Source organism: Anopheles bellator, chromosome 1, assembly GCF_943735745.2.
Source record: "Anopheles bellator chromosome 1, idAnoBellAS_SP24_06.2, whole genome shotgun sequence".
In the NCBI taxonomy this organism is placed as follows: Eukaryota; Metazoa; Arthropoda; class Insecta; order Diptera; family Culicidae; genus Anopheles; species Anopheles bellator.
Genome location: NC_071285.1, coordinates 39,692,019 through 39,713,798, shown reverse-complemented (window position 1 = coordinate 39,713,798; position 21,780 = coordinate 39,692,019). Strand labels below are relative to the sequence as shown.

Here is a 21,780-nt window from a genome sequence, read left to right as displayed (position 1 = left end):
TACATATTTGAATAAATAGGAAAACCGAACTCTTTAAACGCCAACGCGTTTAAGAGCCCCGGGAAGGTCGGTGCTTCTTGGCCCCGACGCCGTTAGCAGGTGGTCTAGGCTGTTTTGGATTAGCTAGCGCACCGACCACCGGTAGCGTTCATGCGTGACCTTGGTGAGAGTTCGGGAGATTTCTTCGGCGTGGACAATTACCCGGTTCGTCCTCAGATAGAAGAGTGTCCCGCGCGCGCGATAAGCGACGGAAATGGGTGCCAGACATTAACCTTCGGGCCCAGATGCCGGCGGCAAGGGCACTGTGCCTATGGTGGTAACTCTGGTGGCCGATCCACAAGCACCTCATTCGATATGCGACATTGGCAAACGCTCTCCGCGAAACTATTAATCCTAGCGGCGGCGGTTGACTAATTGGTTTAGAAAAGAGCTGACCATTTCGCCAAACAGAACGACCCTTCTACCGTGCAGCACCTGGTGTGCCTTTTCGCGAGTGAGAGACTGTTCTCCGTCTGCCTGGAACTGGATAAAATGAGGCTCTTATCCAATTCAATCCAATCCGGTCGCGGCGCGATAAACTTGGTTACCAAAACATACGCCATATCTTATGCAAAACAGTACATATTATGCAAAAATCGATTCAGCCAAAAAGCGACTGCGATCGAGATGAATGCTAGGGTCTGGCCTGCAATACACAAGGGTGGCCGGCGGCCGGCAGCGTGTCGTGAAGGAAATGAAAACCCCCTCTCGCAGTTATCTTAATTATGGAAAAATTTAAATGTAAACCTCTCTGCGAACTGCAAAAGGCCCCGATCGGCTGCAGGGCCACCAAAAACTCGTACACTAGTTGCCGGTTTCCGAGGTTTTTTGTATTCTCTTGTTTCATTTGTTTTTTGTTTTCTAGTACGCGTGTTGGTGGTTCCCTTTTTCTTCTTTATCAACCATAAATTTCTCCGCCAGGCTGAAAAGTGAAAATAGCCGGCTGGACATATGTTTCATCCTCGAGCCCGCCGAACCGGAATCACTGTTTTATTTTTTCGAGGATCTCTCGGCTGAACGTTGCATCGCGCGCGCCGCCGGCCCATGGCAATGCAATTACCGAAATCGGCTCGCCCTGCTTCGGTGGAGCCCAAACGGGGGTCATGCGGCACTTGCTTTACGCAAGGGTCTAAAAGAAAGGTAAAACTTAAAATTCAACAACATGAGAAAGTGGTGGCCGCGTGGCGCCGTTCGCGCCGTAGTGTCGCGCGACAGTGCGGCACGCTACGCAGACTGTGGCCTGTCGCGCGCGTCTGCATCGGAGCCCCTTCGCGCGCTCCGCAGTTCCACGGTGGCCAGTATCGCGCGTGGATGTGTGGTACACGATCATCGCCTCGGGATCGCTGCCGGGCTTAAGCTTAAGAGGGACGGCCTAGCGGAGCGAAAGTGTGGCCACCGCAGTATCTCCACGACACGACGTCCGGCTGGTGGTCAAGCAGGACGAGGCGCGCCCTATCGAACCACCGAAAGTGTTGAGGAAGCACCGAAAGCGCTCGTACCGGTTCCTGGGAGCTCTGTTGCGTCCTGTCCAAAAATAAGTGTGTCTTGTGCAATCGATCGATCGAACGAAAGCGAACGGTGTTGGTGCTTGGCTCAACCACGACGAACAGCTGTGATACTCTCGATCCTTCAAGGTGTCGCTCCTACAGGGTGTCGTGCTTGTCCGCCAGCGATCGATCGAGACAGAATCGAATCCTCCCGAGTTCCGCACCATGGATTTCCTTCAGCAGATGAATCTCACCGACTTCACGATCTACGATCTGTTCAACGTCAAGGGTGTCGGTAAGTGGAAACTACCATCCTTCCCATACAGACACAGAAATGGTTCCACATTTTGCTCAACGCCTCGGGGAGTACAGTGTGCCACCGATTTCAAGTGTGTTTACCTTTAACCTGGCAAAACTTTTCCTCCTCGACGGCGCGCGTTGCCACCGAAAACCAAGTGACACAAAACAACGACAGTAAGAAAAACTGGCCACAGCCGCAGACGGCACCCGCTAGAAAACGGGCAACGGATATGATACAGTGGTACCGCCAACCGCTCGCCGCGGACCGGTGTGTGATGCGTGCTATTCAGCATAAACCCTTCCTTCTTCGTGCCACTCGCCGCACGTGAAAGCAGTCCGGTTAGAGGGGTTTTGGACTTTGTGCAAAGAAAGTAGAACAGACGGCTGTGACGATGACGCAACCGTTAAGCCGATTCTTGACCGACAGACCGGGAGACAGCGTTGCTAAGCGCGCCCGGGAGTGCACCAAATGAATGCAAATGAATCGCACCGATCAGATGTTCGCTAAGCACCTCAGCAAAACGGCAAAAGGAAGCGTGTTAAGATTTATTGGCAAATGAAAGGTATCGTTTGATTGACGTCTTTTTGGTACGCGATCGCGCCGTCGCAGTTCAAATAACGTCATTAAAATCGGAGTTCGTTCTTTGGCGAATCCCACTTAGGTATGCCGTTCTCGTGCTGGCCATCGGAAAGTTTCTATTCGGTGAACGCGATGTGAGAATTGAATTATGTCCCACTCGCGCACAACATAAAAATGTTTTTTTAAGAAAGCAAAAAAAAGGTGTTGGAGGCCTCCTTTTTGTGCCATTCGTTAATGGGTAGAAACTGTCACTAGATTGGCTAAAAGAAGTGTAAAGAATTTACGATCTGAGCTCTCTAGAATGTTTCGTGGGAACAAGCAAAAACGGCTTGCCTGTCGTCCCTCGGGGTCAAGGGAACAGCATACATTTTGTGGACATAGTTTAAAACGTTGAGGTGCAAAAAGCCAGCGTCAACCTCGTCACAGGCGCTATTTACTAGTACAACAACGCGTAAGTGTTGCTGTTCCTCCTCGAACCACTCGAACCAAGTAATGACCCTCCTCGATACTAACTGCCCCCACCTGACAGATGCTTAAGTTTCAAGGCTAACGAAGAGTATGCTCCCTTTTTTGTCCAGTCTCCCGTCACAGGGCCACCCCAAGCGTGGCTTCGAATGCACCTTAGCTGGGTTTAAGATTAACAAGTGGCATGTATGTCAAAAAACATCACCAACCACTCTTAATGGACTGCAAATTTCATTCAAATGCAACCCCGACTGTTACCCAGTGGCCTCAGTGGCCTTTAAATAATCCCTTTTTTGGGCTGCCTAATTGCTGATGCAAAATTACATTCAGTGACCCACTGGCAAGTGGAAAAAACATCCTTTCCGCGAAGACCATTTGTCAGTCAGTAATTTAATGTTTCGACTTTTTGACATCATTTGTCATAACCCGCCCAGCTGAAGGCGCTACTATATTTCCACAGCATGCTGTGTTCACTAGAAATGTGACAAATGAATAATGAATAACGATCGATCGAGTCTGGCTGGCTGGCTGGGGATGGATTCGGCAGCGGGGAGGGGCCTATCACCAAAACCGGTGAAGCACGTGCGTGCATTGATTAAAATTCTAACCGTACCAGTCGAAACCCGATACGCGCCGGTCAATAGCTCGACGCACGACGTCTCTTAGTCAGTCAGACACACTAATGAGAGCCCCAGTGGAATCGAAGCAAAAAACAATCCAAGCAAGGAAGCGATCGGCGGCGAGCTGTTGTAGCCTCAGGCCGCAGGTTGGCGTCATCGATGAATTTTAAATCGCTTTCGCGGCGCAGCGCATTTTCGTTTTCGTCTGCTGTTATGTCTCATATTGTTCTTTGTCTGGATCTTGCTCGCTGCTCTATCTTTCGCCGACCGGCTCGTCACTTGATCGGGATGCCGCGCAGAGGAACACATCGACGAGTACCCTTTGATGGCATCGCCAGTACCGAGCACCATCCTGATTGCCATATACCTCTACTTCATCTACAAATACGGCCCAAGGTAAGGCGACCGAGGGGGCGGATGGGTGCGCGGCCCGATACGATCCGCATCCCCAAATCCGTTCCGGATGAACGGGAAACCTGCTCGGAATACGCTTATAACTTAGAGCTAAGGGCCAATCCTTATTTAAAATGAATCATATCTATCCGTTTTACGATTCGCGGTCCGGCAGCTATATGGAAAATCGGAAACCATACAATCTGCGCTGGATCATCGCGGCGTACAATATTTTCCAAGTGTTTGCATGCACCTTCCTGGTGCTGAATGTGAGTACCGAAGGCCGGTGGCGCAGGCTTACGTATGGTTTTGGAAGTTTACCATTTTCTCTCCCCCTTCACCCAGTACATCAAGGTAGGGTTCAAGTTCCGGTTCATCGGTAGATGCACACCCAAGCTGCCGGTGACGGCGTATGAGCACGGTCTGGATGCAGTGTACTACGGGTGGCTCGCGATGTGCCTCCGGTTGGTTGAGTTCATCGAGACGGTGTTTTTCGTGTTGCGCAAAAAGCAGAACCAGGTGTCGGCGCTACACGTGTACCACCACATCAGTACTTTCCTCATCGTTTGGTGGAGCCTGAAGCTGAGTTTGTGTAAGTGAATCGATCGATCCCAGTGCCACCAGCGATCGTTCTGATGAGTCCTTTCCCAATCGCAGCGTATCAGGAGATGTCCATCATGGTGCTCAACTCGATCGTGCATATCATCATGTACTCGTACTACTTTCTGTCGTCGTTCAAAGCCTGCCAACCGCTCACGGGCCGCATCAAGCCGGCCATCACCATCATACAGCTGGCGCAGCTGGTCACGATGCTGGTGCACGTCCGGGCAGCCCTTCAGCCAACGTGTGCGGCCAACAAAACGATCTACATGCTTCACGCCGTCAATCTCGTCATCCTGATCAGTCTGTTCACGAACTTCTACATCCAGACGTACATCCGAAAGGCGCGGAAGCTAAAGGCGCATTGAAGGGGGAAAGCAGTGGAGGACCGTTTTCTTGGGACCGCAGGATCCGGTGCATTAAGGAAACAATGGGGGCACGGCGGGACGGGACTGGACGGGATAACATGGGCTTTCGGTTATTAGAAAGTAAAAGGTTACAACAAACACACTACGGCACACCATCGCTCCGGCGCACGCCAAACACGGAGCTCTAGTACTTTTGTAAAGATTGTTTATTTTCTGTTTTCTCCTTCTACGGTCCCCTATCACCTTTTGCCAACGGTGGAATTTTCATTTGCCAACTTCCGCACAGCCCTCTTGCAGTTTTGCCAATGCTTGCACGTTCGCCGCGTGTGCAAGACCGTCGAAAGGGCGGCGGGCGTGAAAGTGATTTTCTTAGTGGTAAATATTTATTTTTGCATATCACAGAGCCGTGTGTGTCAGCTGACCGTGTGCGGCCGTGACACTGTCACTGCTCGCTCAACGAACCTTATAACCCCACCGCCAGGCGGCCGTGGGGCTAGTGCATGTCTTGGCATAACCTGAATAAAGCAGTGTACAGAGCACGGCAAATACATGTCGCCGGGTTTGGTAGCGAAAAGAGCTCAAAAGATAAGAGAAAGAATGAAGCGAACAGTGCAGAATCGGAAGGAAGAATCGTAGGCCGTGTTACTGTACACGTTAATCGGTATCATCCCTAGCATGGGCTGAATGCTTATCTCGTTTACCAAGTGTAGCTACGGTTTCTTATCGTATGATGCAGGAAATCGATCACCAGAACCACGCTGATGACGACCCGTAACGATTTTAACACACGCCAGCCGTTCAGTGACATACAAAGTAGCTCCGGTTATCGGGGTAAAACTGAAGAAAACTGAGCCACTGAAATGCAACAATAAACGACAGTGATGAGTTGTGCAATGTGTCGAATATGCAACTTTCACGGTTATACTATAAGCTCACAAGCACTTATCGGAATGCGGAAGTTCCTGAAACGGTTCATCCGATGAAAGTTTCGTGACACTTTCGTGAAAAATTAACCCAACTCGACAGGCCGTGGGGCCGAGATCGACGAACCGACAAGCGGGCTCGCGCTCGCTAGATAGTGCATATAGGTCTTCGTTTTCGCACTGGCCCCGCCAGCATATACGAATACGATCCCGAGTCGAGTCATGCGGATTCGTTTACATTCCCGGAATCAGCCGGCGATAAGATAATTCGGTAGGGCAGCATCGGGTACGAGTTCCGACTACGAGGGCCCTATTTCTAGGGCTATTTCGAAGTCCGTTTCTTATGCGTCCTATTAATCATCGCTAAAATAGAATATTGAGACAACCATCAATAATCGGTGCCGACCGGGACCGAAAACCCTCGGAACTCGCTTTGCCGGTTTGCATAGTGCCTGGAAAAGGTGCATTCGAATCTTGTTTCGCTTCTCGATGGGTTACGTAGTAATCGGTGGAACTTACGGTATAATACGACAGCAGCCCGGCGTACTCATCCAGAACGAACCAACGATATTGCCAACCCTTCATCACGTTCGTCCATTTGGACAGTGTTCCCTCCAGCATCGCCATTGTGTCGGTCGCCCGGAACGGTACCTTCTGCTGGGAGGCTGGTGATGTTGACCGGAGCACCTGCACACTGAATCACGCCGATTAGGCGGGCGATCACGAAACGAACAACCGGACACACCAATTGATTCACCACGGGCCACGTAACTTCACGGTTCACGGGTGCACAGAGAAACGGCACGAAACAACAGACACGAATTCACAAAAGCAAAACAACAAATTTCACGGACCGAGCCGAACTGACTGACGAAACGTTTGACAGCGGGCGAACTGTCAGCAGCGAATGCGATCTAAAACGATGAGCTGTCAAAGTTGGCTGTTTTGAAATGCTGTGCCCGGGAAATTGCGCAAATTCGTTACTCGTAATATTTTGCCGTGGTGCCGTGTGAAAGCTTTATTTGTGTAAGATTTGCGTCACTCTATTACAGAAAATATGTATGCCACCGTGCGAAGTACATAGGTTCATATCGGGTGCTTGTTTTCGTTACTATTCACCGTCGGTCGGAATGTTAAATATTTCGATAGACGGCAAGGTAAGATTGCTCGATGAAAGCCCAAGCGGAGGTGTTACGTCGAACTGAATCAGAAACACCAGGTACATTGCGCACGCTGAAAGTATCTGCATACCGTCTTCCGGTTAGATATTTACCGATTTGTCCCAATCTAGGCGCCGTTAGACCTACCGAGCTAAACAGTTGCCAATCGAACTGGAATAAGCCGCAGGAGAAGGACATTTCGCGCATTTTTATTTGCAGTGACATTGTGGAAAGCTTAAACGTAATCAGAATAGGATAGTGAGAAAAAAATCGATCAAACCATCGATCCCAGAACTTACCCTCTCAATTACGTCGCTCGTGAAGTGGTTCTGATGCTTTCGTATAATCTGGTGGATGATATCGCCCGTAGCGCGGCCCGCGGTCGTGGCTGACGAGGTGGCGGTGATGACGGTCAAAATTGCCACCAAGTAGAACGCAATCCACGAAGCGTTAGCCACGGCCATAATTTTGAATGCCCACGTTCCGGAATTGAATGCTCTGGTGAAGGAGGAAAAATTGGTGAGCAAACCCATCGGTCCGCAAACACTCTGACCGGTACACACTTGTAGATGGTGAACAGGCCAAACACTAGAAACACAAATATGGCCCCAAACTGTAGCATCATCGGGAGCGACGATATGCGATTGACCAGTCGGATCGCATCGCACAGGTGATAGTGCAAAACGGAAAGACGGTTCAGTGATTTTAGTATCGAATCCATGCTGGACTCGCCGTCGATCTTCAGCTGAGTGACAAAGCTGAGTTGGGGAAGGAACATTAAAAGACAGGTTCAGAGAGGTTGCCCACACAAAAAGGTTGGTAAGTAGGTCCTACGTGTTGTACACGGTCATCGGCGAGAATTTGTTGAATCCTGCCGACGCTGGCGGCACCACGAAAGTCTTTGTTGCCTTGTTTGGTTTCATTTGACTTCCACCGTTGGCAAAGTCCTTTCCGATTTGTCCGTAAATCGTAAAAATCTCATCGTACGCGATGGTTGGCGTTTTGGCCTTGCGACCCTTGTCGAGTAGAATCAGCTCACTTTCGGCATCGTTCAACAGTAACTGCTTCAGCAGCCTGTTTACGATCGTCATGAGCCGTCGGATGTGTACAATGAAGTAAGTATACTCGTTGATAAGAGCCAACATGGATACGTTCATAATGTAGTAGGATGTGTAGAGATAGCTGGTCCGTATGTTTAAAGTTCTGTCTATCAGAAAGTAGTAACCACTCAACACCAACAGGAGGTACGCGTTTTCCCAAAATATAATGAACGCTATGAAACTGGAAGTAATATGAAGTAATGCATAGTTAGTGAACTCGCAGATTTCAGTGAATGCTTATGTCCCTTACAGTTGCACAACTCTCACAGGATTTTTTACATGAAACTCCTGTTCGACTACCTTCGTTATTGCGTCCAGCAAGCTCATGTATTCCCACTTTCTTCGGTATTGCACAACGTTGGTGGTAATTATTAGTACACCTAGAACAATTTAAACACCACAACCCATTAGACGCACAAGGGCGCGCGCGAGAGAGGGATCCCGCCGGCGACTTACCAAGACACAGCCCATTGACTAGATGTGTCTGTAATCCGTACCGAAGGATTTCCGACCCAAACGGTGTCATGTAGTAGTCCCACAGCTTCGCGCTCATGTTGATAGCGATGAGATACCCAAACAGGACGTAGATAAAAATGATGTAGCCAATGTCGAGCACCGTCACACCGGGTGACGACTGGATAAACGACTGCGGCCACAGCCCGGTCGACTTCGATACCCAATAGATGGGCTTCATAATCTGACAGAACGTACTCTCCGTTGGCTTACTGTCCGCGTTGCTCATCGTTCGGAATTCGGAGTTCACCACGATTAAAGGACACCCTCACCGGTCAAATGTTTCGGATGCAGTAATTAAGCAGCACGTAGATGCGCTTACTAGGGTCACATCCATTCCATAATTGACCCGCGATCAGTAACGCCGATTGTTTGGTGATAAAAATCAAATGATTTAGTGGTTTATTTATTAATCGTTGCCGCCGCGTCCGGCGGAGGCATCTTAGGCTATGCGTGAACCACAGTTAAACACTTACAGCACTACACCCCGACACTAAGTAAACAAAAACAAAAATTAAACCGGAACGGCAAATGGGGTAATCCATCGATGGTCGGAAACGGTGTCTTTAGATGCCGGCAAAAGATAAGGACCAATCGGGAGAGAGTGAAAAACAATCAACAAACTAACCGCCAAATCGCACCGTGAGTAGCGGCAGTCGTGTGATGGAATCTAAGAATTAATTGCACTTAATTAATACCGAACTGCCCCCCAACTGTGGACCAGGTTTCGGGATCTAGTCAGGTAAGGTACATCCAGCCCGGCGAAGCTTAGAACACGGACGCAAACAGTAGCGAGTAGAGCGCCTTTCCGATGTAGTAGATGAGTCCACCGTAGATTATCGTTTTGCATATCTTGTCGACCCACCACATACTGTAGGCAGAGCAGAAAAGGTACCGATATATAAAGGAGTCGCCAGGGCGTACGGTCGAATACTTACACTCTCATGTGGCGCCTAGCGGCTGGGATCGTGTCATCCGTCTCCTTCAGGATGTACCACCGGGCGGCTCGTATACAGTTTTCAAAGTACTCCTGTATCTCGACACCTGTCGGGAATGGAACGGTGTGTTACTTCGGAAAAGTAGAATCACCAAACGGGAGACCTTCATTACCTCCTGCATCGATTTTGAATTTAACCTTCTCCTCCTCGTTGATGATCGTTCGCAGGTACAGAACGGTGGCATTATCAAAGTCCCACTGATTGTTGGCGTAGTACTCAAACACTTCAAAACCTTTGGCGATACGCTGATGTATTCTCCACAGTCTGGAATTAGGAGCGGGCAAGAATTAGTGATCTTTCGCCCCACCGGAATTGGATGCCGAAACGCCGGCCCCTACATTGGTTTGTATCCGAAGCAGTAGAGTAGGCAGTCGATCAGAAACGCCGGTATCCAGTGGAAGAAGAACGCGGACAGTGTGTGCTCCCATCGTGTGCGCTTCATCGTCCCACCCGGGTACCACAGGACACCGTTCAGTGGGATCTTGTTCGATACGATCCACTTGCCGCGCTCGATGATGCCCTCCCAGGAGACCTTGATCTCTGCCGAGCTCACCAGATGGTAGATGTTGCGAGCATGATCCCTGGAAAGCAGTAGGGCACCGGTTATCTTAGACCACGCACGGTTTACTTTCCCGGCACAGACTTACTTTCGGCCAACGTAGTTCCAGGTGCACACGCACATCGCACTGACGGCAAAGTCCACGGGCAGATAGTCACCGTAGCCGTCCGAGTTGCAGTACATCGAGCGGATCACGCCCTTGCCGGCACCGATCAGCAGACCCACCGGCCCGTTGATGTTGTCCGTCCACCCGGGGATCGGTTCGCGCCAGGTCGGGATCACGATCGAGGGACGGAAGATGACGGCCGGAATCTCGCTCATCGACTCTACCACTAGCGCTTCGGCCAGAGCTTTGGTGTAGGCGTAGGTGTTGGGACAATCGCCCAAAATTCTGCAACAGAACGTTAGCAACCAGTAGAAAGGACACTAAAAGCTGCAACGCCCATGTGATGTGATACTCACTTTTTGGTCATCCCATCGACGACGCTTTCCTCCAGCCATTCGACCGCCTTTATCACCTTGTGCGGGTCAGCCGGCGGTGCGTACGGTTTCTCGAGCAGCAGCTTCTCGTTCAGGTGGCAGTACGAGGTGGACACATATCCGAACATCTGTGAAAGCACACAATCCACGATCTTGAGCCAGCGGGCATAAAGGACTTCAGGCAACACTCACTTCCAGCTTTTTGCACTGCTTCGCCAGATCGATCATCAGCTTGGTGCCGCGGGTGTTGAGCATGACCGCCTTCTTGAGCGTCTCGTCGAAGCGGATCGTAGCGGCGCAGTGGTACACGATCGATATGTTGTCCGTCAGCAGGTTCCGGTCTTCGGACGAAAGGGCCAGGTCCGGTTCCGTCACATCGCCCCCAACCACGGTGCACTGGCTCAGCAACGCATCCAGGCCGCGGATGCCTTTGACCGTGTCGAATAGCTGTGGAGCGAAACGGACCACGTGGGGGCATTAAATTCGCATCAACCACCAAACCAAAGCCCCCCCAAAAGTCGCTAATTGGGAGCGTCGATTTCCAAAAAACGACAAATCAAAAGTTTGTCTGAAGTATTTTTTAAACGATAAATCGCTTAGCTTGTGGGTTCTGCGAGATAGGTGCATTCTTCGGACCAAGTGTCCAACTTCGAAAAATATGCTTTATGCATACCATAATTTAAATCTTACTTTCAACCATTCATCGTAAAACTGGGTCTATGCCAATAACTTAATGTTTCAGTTTTTCATTTACGTTTCAAAAAAAAAACGTTAGAGAATGAAACCTCAGTCACCGTATGAGTACTAGATTCATTGCTGTCACCGAAATGCTTTATTGGAAAGTATCGCCTACTGCATGATAAGCGATTATAACATCTGTGCGCTTACATAAGCGCAAGATTAATCACATAATCACCTTCCAGTGACGGAGAAAGTCCCTCATCCGGTGAAGTCACGAGCTATCAGGCGCCACTTAGTGCTTCGCATGATTATGCAGCACCCCTGGGCCATTCGATTAAACTGATCACCGCACTGCTCAAACGCCGGTTTCTCTCATATATTCTACTGGCAGATTGATGCCGGTTATAGCCATTAAAACCCTACTGTGGCAGGATGTGCAATTTAACCCACTGGCAGGGCGTGTAATGGAGGACGTCTTTATTTTACGAGAATGAGGTTAGGTGGGTAATGAAAAAAATAGAAATAACCCACAAAAACCGGTGTGTCTCAAAAGATGTAACAGACATTCGGACGTGCGGGATTCCACTTTACACCACTCTCGATGCTCTCGTCGTGTGCAATGCTTCGAGCGTGTGCTAATGACTACCACCGCTACGGTTGCTTCATCGAAAGCTCAAATGAACGATTCAAACACCGAGCTGCGAGATCCGTGAATGCGTCGAGCCGCGATTGAGTAACCCAAGGTTGGCTTTTTACGCGGACCAACCCGTGCCATGTCCGAGGCGACCCGTGCCGTCGACACAGAGCTTTTCAAGTGTTGACGCCGCACGATACTACAACCGAGAGAGAGAGAGAGAGGGAGTGCAAGCCTATGACGTTGCTGGCTAACATCTGCGGGGCCGGGGCTCCTTTTATGCTTCACGTGGCCCACTGGCCCACCAACCGACACATCCTTGTCCTCAATTTGATTAGCAGGTCGCGCAGGCTTACCGGATTGGCGAAGATGTCCTCCAAGCGTTGCCGGGGCGCTTTGCCCTTCTTCGCCCGGACCAGCAAGTAGATCTGGCCGATCTCCGGGCAGCATCTGCAGCGAGACAGCGAGAGCGTTGTGATGGTGACAAAATCGTTCAACGACCACCGCGGGCTATACTTACCGGAGCAACTTCTCGATCAACGCCTTGCCGAGGAATCCGGTGCCGCCCGTGATCAGCACGTGCCGATCCTTGAACATCGGCGCTATACGATCCTTTCCGTCGTTCATGTCGACGTCCATCGTGGCTTCTGGTTAATCGTGGCTAATGTTTACACGGTTCGCTCAACCGAAGAGACGCTGAGTGAGCAAATGAGAAGTAGGTATCATCACACAATTAGAACATTCTTTTAAAAAAACCACACCAAACTTGACCACAAAACAAACAATCCTTAAGCGGTCGATCGTCATCACGATCGCGATAAGTACGGTACATTTGATCCCCCTTTGAATGATACGTTTTACACCTCATCACAAGCACGAAGTCACGAAGCACGGAAGCTGCTTCAGCAGACGGGGAAGCACTCATTATCACCGGGCCATTAATTAATTCACTTTCAACAATCATAGAGCACGAGCCGTGGTCGATTGCATAATTGACAACCCCGCAAACGGTTCGCTTAATTACGCGCACCACCATCATCATCAGCATGAACACCACGAACTTTAACTTCAATTTGCGAAGTACAATAGCTAGTGTTTCTAGTGGATTAATTTGCATTGGGCTAGGGGTCACTACCGTCGTTGTCGCCATCGTTGGCGATTTACTCGCAATCGGTTAACGCAATTCACGATTTCACTTCGCACTTCTCATTCTTTATTGAATCAGTTTTCATTTACCGGCGATCATCAGTGTATTACTTCGTATGATATTCATGTATATTCATTTTCGTAATTTGGTAATATTTTTCAGTCGCCATTCACTTTCCGTACAGAGCCTCGCATATTTTGGAATATAATATATTTATATACTGAATGAGATTTCAACATAAAATACGAATCAACCCGAACGTAACGACTAACAGGCTGGCGAATTCAGTTCCACTCGAATTAGTTGTAGCCGCAGATCGCTACATTGATCGATTTTTAATTCATAACTTGATCGATAGTGAAGCCTCCCCCCACCGAGGTCCGTAATTAACTGACATCAATACGATCTCGGACACCGATTCAACGAAGCGTTGGCCACGGTCGGTTAATCGGCCAGCTCCGATTTAAAGCAAACATTCCAAAGAACACTGTCGACAGTCGATCAGTGATGTCGATTCCGTTTCGGAACGCAGTTACTGACCGTGTTAAGCCGCAAACGCAAGAACGTGACACCGTTTATTAGCTGGGCATCGGGGACAGGGTAGCCTTGAGGTAGCCGTGTGGTATCACTATCGAACCACTAGCGTCGCCAACAGTTACCTCCAACTAGTGGCTCCGTAAATGATCGTACCATGCTCCTAAGAAAACCGAACCTTATCCTTCACAGGCCTTGGAAGCTGCTGCCGCCACTGGAAGAGCTATTCGTTTCAGTGGGTCGGCGCGACAGTGATGACCTTATAGAGACACACTCGCGGGGTGCCAGAGCAGAGCAAGGTGACAGAAGGCGAAAGGTTTATGGTGACCCTCGGTGGCTGATAAATGAATACCAACGGCTCGACATTAGATTCGTCTCTGCTTGATGTTAATTAGGCTAAGCCCGTTTGTTCCTTATTTGCATGTTACCAACGAAATACCACCAAAATACCGTTGCCGAGGCGCCCGAGAGGATGAAGGACTCTTGGTCCGTCAGAGATCGCGACCCTTGGAAGATATTTATTTAAATTCTTTGCCAGCCGCCACCGGGTTGTAGTAGCTCCTTTGTTGAAGGTTAATTCGAGTGATAAAATTCATGTACCTCATTTTAGGAAAAAGGACCGGACGTCGACGTATGGAAATTAATTCAATGCAGAATGTTTTAATAAAGGCCAAGAAAGACATTGAATGGCGCATCTCGGTCGTAACACGTGTGGGGATTGGCAAGGCTAAAGGCGAATCCAAGCCCAGCTCGACGTGAAACGGACGCCCACGTCAGAGAGACCCACTTTCCGGTGGCCACGGCAAGCGGATGCTTCGGCCCATCCGATAATGAAGAGAAATTTACTTCGTGTAATTTATTAGGATGTGACAGACGGCGAGCCACTCCTTGTGCGGCTACACCAACCAAACTGACGTAATATCTATCGGACCTTCGCTTCACGCCTCTACGTCCGCCCCCCAAACGAATCGGCTCATTATCCAATATTTCGCGTGCCATCCACTCGTACGGAACCCAGGCTCATTTCCAAAAACCGAAATGTTGTAACCAGCACCAGACGCGAGCTAATCACCCAGACGCGATCGACCGTCAAACGTGTTTCGCGTGGCGCAAGTGTCAGTGACGTTTGGCGGAGATTCGTTGACGGGGCGTGCGCCAAGGTCAATGTCGAATGATCACACCCGGTAGGGTATCGCGGTCCTTCGATCGGCGCGCTTTCAAGGTTCCGCCGAAGTAGAGCATACGATCTGTCTTCAGAGCGGCGCTCCAGGCTCCCGGCGAACCAACGAACCCACCAAATCACGCGCAGCACGCTGTTAATTAAGCGCGGAGCTACGTTCCGGGCCTGGGTTGATAGTTTTTAATTTTCTCCTTCTCCGCCCAACGGTTCTCCCCCTCACCGCGGTGGCGGTGTATTGCGTCGAGATATTGACTCAGCGATTCCGGGCAGCGATGGTTAAGACGATTGAGCCACACGGTTTTTGTGGCATTTCCGCCGGCAGTGATGGTCCCACGCGGGAGAAAAACAATTTACTTTTCGAGTGAAACTAACAATCGTAACAAATTGTTTTATAACACAGCTTAGGAGACCATAAAAATGGCAGACGTGGGAGACACCGCAAGGAGTAACTGGTTAGGATCAGGGCGATACTATTGGCTGCACACCTTAATCAATCTTCGTCTATCGCCGTCGAAGGTGAGCGTGATAGGGTGAGTCGATAATGATGATAATCAGTTGGTCTTCTCCATTTTCTACGGGGTCTTGAAGGTCAGTGGAACTTCAAATTCTATCACCAACGTTAGCATCCATGGCCAACACCACACCCGAAGTGGGAACATTCCAGAGCAGTGATGGAATAACACCGGCCATGGAATGTTACATGGGGCAGCTCTTTTAATAAAAATAACCAAAATACTTCAAGCTATTTAAACTGTAGGAAACGCTGTCACGAACGCTGTCGCTTACTAATAGGAGAGACAGAGTTCAAGGTTTGGTGGCTTTCTAAACACAGTGCAGGAGCCGATAGCCTTGGGCTAAAGCTGTGCCGATAAAGCGCACGGCTTAAGTGGCGGAAGACTGTTTAAGACACACGTCAAAAAAATAAAGATATAAAATTAGCAGGAAGTGTGTCAACCGAAAAAAGAAACAAATACATAAAAATACCTCGCACACGTTCAACATCCTGGTTAGTCTCACAAGGAAGTCAAGGAAGACTATCGATCGCTGGACGATTAAAATCACCGACCATTAGGCACGTCTGCAAATCGAACAGCCTGACCAAACGACGTTGTGCCCTGTGCACACACGCGCTAAATTAGTCCCAAGTCGAACCGATCTACGGGCAAAGGTCACAAGATCCGCGCTGCCACGATCATTAGGAACCAACACCGTGTGGGCTGCGTATTTCAAGACGTCCGCGTGCCCGCGCATGCGAAAGGGCGAAAGTCTAATGCGCGGTGTTGCGCGCCCTGCGCTATGTGGAAAGAGCATTGCCAAGAACATGATTTCACTTCCTCGGCCGCTGCATAGCTGGGTTTCGATTTGAAAGTACACCGCCGTCTTGCAGCGTCTAACTGGCCGTGTATCGCCGAAAGTCCACCGGATTGGGCAAGACCGTGGTCCTTCACGCACCCGCAACCTGCTTCCCAAGCAAGAGCTCCGCATAACATTCCGGTGGCGGGGAGCTCCGACATCTTCTGGTCGAACTGCTTCTCGTGAAACCACACATTAGGGTGCAGCATGCAGCGATGCAAGTCGCATTTGCATGTGGGCTATTCGTGTTAGACACCAGCTCCATTCTCTTGGGCTCCCGTGAACCTTCGGTGATCAGGTGGGCACCTCGACACCTGGGATTGGGGCCGCGTAGTAGTTCGTGGTTCTTTAATTTCCCGCGCACCGCTGGCTGGCTTGCGTGCGCTGGCGCTGGTCCTTCGATTGCTCAAATAAACAAACTCACAAAAACTGGTTATGCGCACGGCGAACGGCACGGTGCACGTTCCAAGAAGCGAGGTGCAAGATTTGGTTGCGACGGTCGGTCTACTTCGCCTCTCTCATTACTTTTCCCTGTCGAGACACGTGCCCCTCACATGGCTTACGCCCGATGATGACATCGATCACCGACGACGAGCTACGCACAGACCTGGCCAGCCGGTAACCTTCACCACCGCAACCTGAAGCCTGAAGATGCTGTGCGCGCGCTCCTATTGCTGATCGACGGAATGGCTTATTTGACGGTGCGATGGCGAAAGAGCTGGGCTGGCTGCCGCGAACGACGAACCTACCTTGGCACCGACCGAACTTGGCACTGGCGTACAAAATGGGGTCGAAGTGTACCGAAAATTGGTGTGAAGACACCGCCCCATCGGGCGCGATCGGGCTACTAGGTCCCTCCAGGGAACGATCGCCTCGCTAACGCCCTCAAACTAGCCTTACCCACTACGCCGCGTTTCTAATGTCACTTTAAGCCCGCACGACCAGCAGTTGCACAATTTCCAGCACCTCTCCGCGTCAAACGTGTTTCTGGTGCACCTGGGTGCACCCAGAACTCCTGATGTGGCGGCGATTGCGAAACTTACTTCTCGGCCCGCTGCTGTACTCGCTCACGCAACGCAATCTAAGCACCGTTCACCACCGAAAAAGCCGAACCGCTCAGCGTCGAATCTACCGATCAACTAACTCAACCCGATCAGGCCGCCTAACGACCTAGAGCTTCGGTGGCCGACATGGCTTTTCTCAGGCTCCCCACCCAAAAAAAAAAAAACGGCCCAGCAGATTCTGCTCTCGCAATGTTTCGGTGGAAATCGTGTTCGCACGCACGCACACACCGCTAGTATGGCCGCGGAATAACTCGCGGTCTCGCGGTCATTGCAATGACGATGATGGTAATGATGATAATGTTGGTGGAAAACACACCACGCCGCCGCTCGACGTTCCTGCAAATGGTGAAGCAATCGGCGAGACTCGTTCACGAAAGCAACCCTCGGTTCTGCGTACCGTTGGCGATTCAGTTGGCGCGTATCTAATTTGTTTCTGCGACTCTCTAGACTTTTCGTGGGCGAGAGAGATCATCGAGCTTTTGCGAGATGATCCGCGGTTTCTCACTCGCGAGACAGATGATCGTGAGAAGATCGTCGTTGATGGCGTAACCTCGCGGATGAAGCAGGTGTGCCGTGGGTTGATCTTGCAGGACGGCCTCCAGACCAAGATGAGATGGACCACCACAAAGTAGTCTATTTTGGTCAAACTTCCCATTTTGGAACCTTCCGACATCTTTGTTCTTTGATAACTAGAAAAAAAACAGAGCATAGCATAAGTTATTGATCAATATTTTTTTAATATTTAATTTTATCAAAATTGTTTCCGATGTGGGGAATAACAGGGTGGCCCTCTCCGGATTCTATTTTCCATTTGGTTATAAAATAGAAACGGCTGAATATTTTTCGATGCTTAAACTTTTATTTGAAAGGTTGATTCTTAATTCTTTTTTTAATGTAAAACAATTTTGGTACAACGTTCACCACAATTGGCTTGGCAGTAGCTCATTCGGTCGACCAATTTTTCAGGAAAAATCAACTGTCTGTGGTCCTATCTCGCCAATAGCAACTTGGATTTTGGGTCTTAAGATTGTCACGTCCTGTTGAAACCGAATGCCGTCCAAGTTCTTAGCTTCAATTCCGCCGAAGAACCAATCAGCCAAAATTCGCACTAAACAGCAACTCGTTTTGGGTGTATTGGCTTCTCTTGCACGATGTGTGGGTTCCAAACCACAATATTGCTTATTAATATGTCCACCGAGGTGGAAATGAGCTTCAATGAAATGTGCTTTTGTCGAATGATTTGACGACCTACCGACCTATTTTAATATTTCCCAGCTTTCTTCAAGCGTGTAGCGTTCCATTTTGTCAACTTCAAAGTGTATACTAAATGTTTACAATTTTCAGAATGAAGTGTGGCTTCTTAAACGTCAAGTAATTGGAAGTTCAAAAAAGGAGCACCAAATGGGCCACCCTGTATATAATGGTAAATTATGGTAGTAACTAAAACAAGATTGCTTCTCACCCGAGAATCTTACCTTCTCCGGATTCCGAATATTTGCGTCTCATTTTTCAAATGAGTAACTTTAAACTGAACCGCTATTAACCGTCTTCATTCTGAAACGCAAACAAAAGAGAGAAAAAATGACCGTCTCTTTAACATGCAAAATCGTTTCCACACACTTCTACACACCGCAAGAATCCACAAAACCGGATAGTGTACGGCCAAACAACAACCGCTGCTCACCGAATGGAACCGGCCGGCAGCGCGCAGAACAGATTCGGAGATTCCTTTCGGGCCGGTTCAATGATTGAAAATCGATCTCCGTCTTAATCGGGCCCACGACAAACCCCCAGACCCAGAACCCGTGGAACGACCCGAAACATCAGCACGATAAGGCGTGATGTTGTTGGCGGTGCTTATCGGTGCGCCATTGCGGTCTTTGCGCGAAGAAGCTCCGATTGGGGTTGCGAAACCGGTCTCCGGGTTCTGGGTGGGAGCCGTCTTCGGTCGTCGAACTGATAGCCTGGGCTTTGGCCCCCCGAACCAAAACCGCCTCCATGATGAGCTATGAATAGCGCTAATGATGCGTGCACACTTTTTGACTTCTCGGACACGGACCTCAGCATTGTTTGGTGGCGCGTTCACGACTCCGACTGTGCACCGAGGAGCATAAATTTGTAGCTACTGAAACTGAACCAACTGAACCGAGCGAATGATGTTTGGGAGAAATGGGACAATTTTATTAAATAACTTCACGCAGACTATCCGAACTATGTACTTAATTTCGATGAAGTTTTTTTGTTTATATGTTTGAATTATTAGGTTGTAAAATTGACGGTAGATTGAAGAATGTCTTTACCAAAAAAAATAATAACTTTTAAAATTTATCGAATTCATCGGATTATTGATTGAAACCTTTAATCGATTTCTTTTACTGCAGCATCCACTTAAGCAAATCGATTTCAAAAACATCATACGGCTCCCCCAAAGGGATCATCGATTAGACCCTCAGGCTCACAGTAAAGGATACGAATAAGGAAAGGGATTACAAAAAGAATTGAAGCAAAGATTTTTATAGCCTCAATATCGCGTCCCTTCTGGTACGAATTGCGGTACAATGTTCCCCGACGCTCGCTGACGGTACGCCGAGATCCGTTTGAGAAGATACTCCAGGACGAAAAATGCAATCTCCACGAAGCTAATGAAACTGCAGCCGAGAAACAGTGCCGCGCAGCCACCGAATGAAACTGTTGGGCCCGAAAGGGACACTGTTAGAACACAACGCCCGGGCTTGGTTGCTAGCTCCAACTAACCGATTAAGTTGCTGATATCGAACAGGACGTCACGCTTCATCCTCATGCGCGGGTAAATGATTTGCGTTTCGAGTTTGCTGTTCGCCTGTTCCACCACCTGTTGGCATGCGACACAATCACAATGGCGGTTCCGGTTTGAACAACTAGAAAACTATCATATCGCCCAATTACCTTTCGCTTAAACGAGATCTGCCGATAGGAGACGAACTCGCAGAGGGGCGCACAGCTGCAGTTGTCCGTCGGGTACCAGCTTTCGTAGTGCATCGCCAAGCAGTACAGACCGGCCGATTTGCAGAAGGGTTTCCCTTTGGTGCCGATTAGCCCGAAAAACGGTGACAAACAAACAATTTGCTAATTATCGGCACGCGGGTTCTACTTTCTTCCGCTGGCAATTACGTACCGATGTTGTAGAAGAACGGAACGCACTCGCAGAGGCGAAGGGCGGCCTCAATGCGGCAATCGATGCGACACAAATTCATCGTGTAAACCTAATCAGGACCTCGATCAGGAATCGATAGCTGTTGGAGTTCGTCTGAGGGAGAACACTTACGCCAAAATGTTGCAGACCTTCGGTCGGAAGGCGACACTTGCGCCGTCCGCTGGATAGCTGCTTTACGGCCTTGGAAGCGACAATCTGCTCCACCGACAGGACCGAGCTGACGATGTGGTGCTCCCCGAGGACATAGTGGATAGGGCTGTCTCCCGTCATTACGTCCTCCTCTATGTGGATGTACTGGAAAAGAATATCACAAACTGCATATTGCCTCAGATTCCCTCTCAGTTGCTAATTAGATGCACTTTTTGTTTTATCCTACTCCAAAACCTTTGTTGTAGTAGCGGATTAAAGCAACTCTTTCGGAAGAACATGCCTTTGAGTGTTGCAAGACCGTTCAATGTCTTTCGGCACATACCAACACGCTTCGCATAAAATGCATTATGGTCCGGTGCCGGTGGGTTGTGACAAATGGTTCTGTGCTGCAACCACACTTACTACATCGTTCCGGGTGGCGTCGGTGTGGCTCATGGCGACCATCGCTCGGCAAACATCCAGCGTGCTGCAACTGTCGGCCCTTGCCCGCAAGTACTCCGTTGGCGGCCTAAGACAGTTCCGACCGAGAGAAGGAGAGACGATGCAACAATCGCCACGGTCGGAGAACCCTTCGATACTTACCCTTCGACGTCCGGGCTCTGAAGGTGGTACAGAGCGGTCGACGAGTAACAAATGCCCACCTCCGTCAGGACCGGGGCAAACGATTTCCCGGGCGGTGTCCACGGTTGGTGGAGCTCGCGCACCAAATCGATCATACTGACGTTGCCGTCGAGCGTCGAGTCGTTCGCGAACGGTTCGAAGGACCACAAATTGTCGTACCGAGCCCGATTGACCGTGAGCAGAAATTGGCGATAGTACAGGTAACGGGTATGATTCGTGGTCACTTTCCAGTATCTGCGAAACGCGAAACATTTCGTCACCGGTGCCCCAGTTTACCCAACAGCGCCGATTACGGACCTCGAGACGAGCTCGGCCAGCGTTGCCTCGGTCACGTGCTCAAAGCAAACGGTGGCCGCCGGTGGACGAAACTGCCAGCTCAGATAGTCCGTTTCCACGTTCAGCACGGTGGCGTTGTCGCGGAAGCGCTCCCAGTGCGTGTGGCACAGGTTGACGGAGTAGACGACCGAAAACAGGAGTACGCACAGCCAGAACATCTTCTCCAACCAGTGAGTTCCGGCCCGGACCAGATGCGAAAGTCCGTGGAACGAGGATTCGGACGCGAAGGTTCGGAGCAACTCCATGGCCTGCAGGGCACCGTAGAATGACGTAGTAGCGTCATCGACACAGTGATATAGTAA

General features: G+C 49.8%; 5 protein-coding genes across 6 annotated transcripts in view; 1 reads left to right on the top strand and 4 right to left on the bottom strand.

Annotated features, from left to right (window-relative positions):
* LOC131205657 (oxysterol-binding protein-related protein 9) overlaps positions 1–6,439 on the bottom strand; it is a 31,538-nt gene extending 25,099 nt beyond the window's left edge. For both annotated transcript variants that reach the window (XM_058197852.1, XM_058197853.1), the window contains exon 1: positions 6,295–6,439. In XM_058197852.1, the coding sequence (XP_058053835.1) occupies positions 6,295–6,402 (108 nt within the window). In that variant the 5' untranslated portion in view covers positions 6,403–6,439. The remainder of the gene's footprint in view (positions 1–6,294) is intronic.
* Positions 1,341–5,727, top strand: LOC131205659 (elongation of very long chain fatty acids protein 1-like). Its single transcript, XM_058197856.1, has 5 exons — positions 1,341–1,821; positions 3,791–3,887; positions 4,060–4,153; positions 4,230–4,476; positions 4,542–5,727. The coding sequence occupies exons 1-5, from the start codon at positions 1,752–1,754 to the stop codon at positions 4,850–4,852; spliced, it is 819 nt and encodes a 272-aa protein (XP_058053839.1). The 5' UTR covers positions 1,341–1,751; the 3' UTR covers positions 4,853–5,727.
* Positions 6,440–6,886: 447 nt separating the features above from the next.
* Positions 6,887–8,777, bottom strand: LOC131215579 (uncharacterized). The gene is made up of 7 exons (XM_058209971.1): positions 8,492–8,777; positions 8,286–8,415; positions 7,770–8,216; positions 7,499–7,693; positions 7,235–7,433; positions 7,083–7,169; positions 6,887–7,018 (listed from the first exon to the last, which is right to left on the bottom strand). The coding sequence occupies exons 1-7, from the start codon at positions 8,775–8,777 to the stop codon at positions 6,887–6,889; spliced, it is 1,476 nt and encodes a 491-aa protein (XP_058065954.1).
* A 155-nt stretch (positions 8,778–8,932) lies between these two features.
* LOC131205712 (putative fatty acyl-CoA reductase CG5065) lies at positions 8,933–17,247 on the bottom strand. The gene is made up of 10 exons (XM_058197932.1): positions 17,158–17,247; positions 12,421–12,596; positions 12,257–12,350; positions 10,778–11,032; positions 10,568–10,713; positions 10,205–10,496; positions 9,885–10,153; positions 9,659–9,810; positions 9,487–9,592; positions 8,933–9,419 (listed from the first exon to the last, which is right to left on the bottom strand). The coding sequence occupies exons 2-10, from the start codon at positions 12,537–12,539 to the stop codon at positions 9,317–9,319; spliced, it is 1,536 nt and encodes a 511-aa protein (XP_058053915.1). The 5' UTR covers positions 12,540–12,596; positions 17,158–17,247; the 3' UTR covers positions 8,933–9,316.
* Positions 17,248–19,699: 2,452 nt separating this feature from the next.
* LOC131215578 (uncharacterized) lies at positions 19,700–21,723 on the bottom strand. Its single transcript, XM_058209970.1, has 8 exons — positions 21,440–21,723; positions 21,104–21,376; positions 20,924–21,029; positions 20,483–20,665; positions 20,333–20,420; positions 20,104–20,237; positions 19,933–20,029; positions 19,700–19,866 (listed from the first exon to the last, which is right to left on the bottom strand). The coding sequence occupies exons 1-8, from the start codon at positions 21,721–21,723 to the stop codon at positions 19,700–19,702; spliced, it is 1,332 nt and encodes a 443-aa protein (XP_058065953.1).
* Between the last annotated feature and the right edge of the window lie 57 nt (positions 21,724–21,780).